General features: G+C 35.6%; 1 protein-coding gene across 1 annotated transcript; it reads right to left on the reverse strand.

Annotated features, from left to right (window-relative positions):
• Positions 1 to 236: 236 nt before the first annotated feature.
• LOC113282272 (probable inactive receptor kinase RLK902) lies at positions 237 to 3,471 on the reverse strand. The gene is made up of 2 exons (XM_026531261.1): positions 1,927 to 3,471; positions 237 to 1,243 (listed from the first exon to the last, which is right to left on the reverse strand). Exons 1-2 carry the CDS (start codon positions 3,248 to 3,250, stop codon positions 609 to 611), a joined length of 1,959 nt encoding a protein of 652 aa, XP_026387046.1. The 5' UTR covers positions 3,251 to 3,471; the 3' UTR covers positions 237 to 608.
• Between the last annotated feature and the right edge of the window lie 1,839 nt (positions 3,472 to 5,310).

A 5,310-nucleotide genomic window follows, 5' to 3' on the forward strand; every position in this document is an offset into this window, starting at 1 on the left:
AGAAATACAGGTAATATCAACCAACTTTCTTCCAAGTTGAACTAATAAATTCAAAATCCAAATCTACTCTCCTAGATAAGAGGCATTATCTCTCTGTCAAAGAAAAAGTATTAGACAGTAACCATGAATTCAGATCTGTTTTTCATTGGAAACACATCACATTGAAGTGAATTAATACATATAACATGTTCAAAAAAAATATATAATCTTAAAGATGCTTTGAAAAAGAGGAAGTAATTACAACCACCACCATACATCCAAATCTATTCATACAACCATCAACCAACAATGTTATTCAACCCTCAAAAGCAACACAATTAAATCCTCCCAAGTTCTCAACCATATGCCCTATTATCATTAAAACTAAAAAAAATGGAAGGAGGGATAAAAAAAAAAAAAAAAAAAAAAAAAGGCTGCTGCTATTGAAAAGAAAAAGAAAACATACACAGTTGATTCATAATAAAGAACCACCACCTCTTTCCCCCTTCCTTACAAACCCTCCTCCTTGAGAAAACAAACAATCAAACCTCATCAGAGTAAGTAAACATGATAAAAATGGACATAATGAATGAACAGACTTTTTTGTTTTTAATCTTTATCCCAATTTGTTAACCAACTGAACTGGTTTGTTGAGAAGATCCATCCTCTCCTTCGACAAGGTCGGACGAAGGATCTTGCTCTCTTGTGGGTCGAAGTTCTTCAATTCGCTTTGTGACCTCGGCCATCGTTGGTCGCTTGTCTGGGTATTGGGCTGCACAATCTATTGCGAGTTGTAGGAGTTGAACCATCTCTTCCTCGACATTCTGGTATCTTAGTAGTTCCAGGTCAAATACTTCTGCAGTCCACTCCTCACGAACCACGGATTGAACCCATCTTGGAAGGTCAACACCTTCCTCGTTCAATAAGGCATGGGTTGGTGCTTTACCCGTTAATAGTTCTAAAAGAAGAACACCGAAGCTGTAAACATCGGCTTTCTGGGAGACTCTACGAGGATCTGTTACCTCTGGTGCACGATATCCAGCGACACGGTTAGGAGTAGCATTGGGGCCAACAAGTTGTGCAAGGCCGAAGTCAGAGACACGAGCTTCGTATGTCTTGGTGAGAAGGATGTTGGATGATTTAATGTTGCCATGGGAGATGTGAGAGCCCTGAGAGTGAAGGTATGAGATACCACGAGCAGCTCCAAGAGCAATTCCAGATCGAGTTTCCCAATTCAAAGGAGTTCTTCCTGATCCTCTGTTACCTATAGGAATAGATGCATGCAAAATGAAAAGAGGTTAAGATAATGATCTAATGATCCATAAATGAACAATGGTGTTGCTTTTTTCGTAGTGTTTAGGAGGGTTGAAACGTAGATTACAGGGTAAGATGAACACTTTAAGTGTATTCGGGATGCCAAGAACCTATGCACATGATATTTCTAACTTCTTACTTCGTTATAGTGATTACAAGTGAGGATTGCAAAAAACTTAAGTTAAATCAAAATGCACAAAAACAGACACTGCAAAGCCAGAAAACAACATACACACAAAACTCACAAACAGCATATGAAAATCACCTCTAAAATCAACGCCAACGAAGAGCCCACGAATTCAATGAAAACTATATTCATTTCTTAATGACTAAAACCTCTGGAATTACGCTAGATTGAACTGAAACTAATTCAAAGACTAATAACACAATAAATAGCAGTAGGTTGCATCTATATTTCTAAGTAATGTAAGAAGATAAACTAAGACCCACAAGACCAATGATACACCCACAAAAGACTACAATTCAGTGTTTTGTTAACCAGATTTTCACCAATAAAGAAGATAAAATCAAACCCTACAACAACACAACAACATGCCCACAAAACAATACAAAATTATCACAACAAATCAAAACAAAAAGAGTAAATTGTAAGGATAATGTAAAAGAACTCACCATGTAAAAGAGCAGACAAGCTTCCCATAGACATGTAATCATACACAAGAAGTTTCTCATCACCACTATAATAGTAAGCTCTTAATGGAACCAAACAATCATTCTGCATAGATCCAACAGTTTCAATCTTCTCTCTGAATTCCTTCTCACTAATAGTCACATCTTTCAATCTTTTCACAGCTACAATAGTTCCAACTTCCAACACAGCTTTATAAGCTGTTCCAAAAGTTCCTTTCCCTAAAACTTCAGCTGATGCTCTTAATAAATCTTCAAGATCAAAACTCCTTGGTGCATTTCCAAAGAATACCAATTTCTTCATTCCAAGACCACTATTCACATCTTTACTTGCAACTGCAGAAGCAGCCAATGTTCCTGCACCAACAGCAGCAGCAGCATTTCCTCCACCATGGTTTCCATTACCATTTTCCTCACCAATTCCCTTATCACCTCCCATTTCAACCTCATTTGGATTTTTCGCAGTAGAAACATCTACAGCTCTAGTCTTTCCACCACTCTTCTTTCTACACAAAAAGAATAGAATCAATAGAATCAAAAGAAAACCAACAATCGACCCGATAACAATTCCAGCAATCGCACCGGCAGACAACTTCTTCTTCTTCTTTGGCTCGCCGTCTTCTGCTTCACCGGGGCAATGACCCATCGGACCACCACAAAGAGAATTCCCTGAGAAAGAACTAGCCTTCATTGTTCTCAACTTCTTAGGAATTGATCCATTCAATTGATTATACGAAACATTAAACTGAACAAGATCAGGAAGATTCAGCTCAGGAATTGAACCAGTAAGTTCATTCCCTTCCAAATACAAAGTACCCAACCTAGTCAGATTATTAAACGACGGTAAGATCTCACCGGAAAAGTTATTCCCGGCAAGATTTAACCTCACTAAATTTGGCAGCTTGAACAAAAAATCAGGAATCTCACCGGAAATCCTGTTCCCTTGCAAATACAAGTTTCTCAAATCAGTACACATAGCAAGATCTGACGGAAGTGGACCTGATAAAGCATTCAGACGCAACGAAAGAGTACGCAAGTGTGTAAGATTTCCGAAAACACCCATCGGGATTTTCCCGATAAGTCCAGTTCCGGGAAGTCGAAGTACCGCAACTCTATTGTTCTCGCACACAATACCTTCCCAATTACATGGTGCTGAGGACTGAGTTGATGTCCAGTTGAGTTTCCATCCGACTACTGATGATCTTAGAGAAAGTAGAGCATTTTTATCACCAGTAAGATCTGGTTTTCCGAAATGAAAAATGCCGATGATAAGTATGAAGAAGAATGTTAATCGAGAATGAACCCCCATTTTTGAAGAACAGCGGTTTTCCGGAAAACCACACTATTCGGAACTCATTGTGTCTGTGGATTCTCTTTCTCTCTATCTGTTTTTTGGTTCCGGAAAGACAAAATGATAACAGTAGAGAGAGGATGGAGAAGTAGAAGAAGAAGCAGAGAAGACCAAATGGAGAGAAGAGGGAGAAATGGAGGAGATGGAAAGAGTCTTGGTTGTGTTTGTTTGTTGTATAGATAGAGAAACCCTAGAGTTTATGAGTTTAGTTAGTAAAAAAGGTAGTCTTCACACTCATTGTCTATCTGGCTTTGTTTTTTCCTTTTTCAGCTTTTTTTTATTAAATTTATACACAATATTGGGGATTTTATTTATTTGGTTGATTAATTACATGAAATTCATTTGCAGTCCATTTGATTATAATCCCTATTTATCGTTGACTATAACCCTTAATAGTCCGTTTGGATAACATATCATAACGAGTTTTTCGATTTTTAGAAGTCAGAAGTCAATTTGACTGTCAAATTTCAAAACAACTTATAAAAATCGAAAAGTTAATTTTTTATGAATCAAAATATTTTTGCTTCTAACTTCTACTTTTAATTTCGATTTCTGGAGAAACAGAAATCTGAAGCAGATTTGTGTCCGAACGAGCTATAACTTTTTTTGTTTTTATTTATTTTCTTTTTTGGACATGAGGGATCACCAAAATTTAGCATGGCCTAATCTGGTTTGATTTGGGATTTTTCAAAAAATTACATTGGTAAACTTTTTGTATTTTGCCTTTGAGTTTTAGTTGGAGAAGAAAAAAAATTATTTAATGGTATATATTGAGTTCAGATGGTATCTAACCCAGAAAAAACTTTTATTTTTCTGAATATTTAAACGAATCCGTGGCCACTTCGGTGTCTTCCTGCTCCGATCGGAATTATTAATTAAGGGGACTTTAGGAGGAAAATCTTAAACTATCTTTGTTTTTTGCATTTTTTTCCTATTTTAGCTTCGACGTTTTTGCTTTAGGTTTCGGATCTGGACTTGATTGTCATAGATTCAACCATAATTGATTTCTAGATTTTATTTGTTTTTATTTCCTGTTTCCTTTTTCTGATTTTTTTATTCTAAGGATCGTTTTTTCCTTTACCAAGTTTTTTGAACTCAAAAATAATTTTTCAGGATATTTAAAAAATCATGTGTTTAGGTTTGTGGTTTGATTTTTATTTTTTGGCTGTTTTCTACTTTCGTTAAAAAAACCTTACTCAAGCGGAAGATAATGTATTTCTATAAAGAGAAATCAGTTACAACAACAACAAGAACAAACCAGCTATAGTTAAGGAAACAACAGCAAGATCGAGATCATCAACAAGCTCATCAACTACAAATTTTGTTACGAAGACTCCAACTCTGACTCAGGCTAATTCACTAATGACCAATTCAGAAAACAGTCGTTACTCTAGATATTGTTCTTAAGACTCTATTACTTCGATTCAGCAGTAAGATACTGATGCTATGAAAACCATAGTTCCATGTTCTTGAAATCACGGGGTTGGATCCGATCCAACCACTGCTTTGTGCAACCAATCAAATTAGTTTTATTTCAGAAATAGTTATGCCCTTTGATACGATTTAGTCCTCTTGGAATTGTGAAATTGTATTTCAGGCTGTAAAATTTGGATGATTAGTCAAGAATTGGTGGAGCTACCATGGATTCGATGATTGTGTAATAAAATTTGAAAATCCTATAATTATTTTTTATTTTCAGTGTCGGTTATGTTAGTGGATTGTATTGAGGTTCTTCCTATTTCATATGAAAAGAAAAAAGATACAATTAGTATAAACTAAGACTTCGAAAAAACTAGGAAGTCTCTTGACAAATGGGGGTAACTTGATTAGTGTGTGCTACTAATTTGTCTCTTGGATAAAATAAATACGAGTTCATCAGAGCATCCACAACGCTTATTATAAAATGGTATATATCTGATATATGTGTTCACACTTCACAGTGAATATGCCCAAAAACTGAATATACCTTCTATGATAATATATATACATATATATATATATACCATTTAGATTAAGCA

Source organism: Papaver somniferum, chromosome 5 (assembly GCF_003573695.1).
Source record: "Papaver somniferum cultivar HN1 chromosome 5, ASM357369v1, whole genome shotgun sequence".
In the NCBI taxonomy this organism is placed as follows: Eukaryota; Viridiplantae; Streptophyta; class Magnoliopsida; order Ranunculales; family Papaveraceae; genus Papaver; species Papaver somniferum.

What these genes read in the sequence shown, in the direction of transcription:
- LOC113282272 (XM_026531261.1), bottom strand. Translation starts at nt 3,250, where the DNA reads ATGGGGGTTCATTCTCGATTAACATTCTTCTTCATACTTATCATCGGC. An exon ending in CTTGTCTGCTCTTTTACATG is followed by an intron (nt 1,244 to 1,926) that starts GTGAGTTCTTTT and finishes CTATTCCTATAG; the next exon opens with GTAACAGAGGATCAGGAAGA.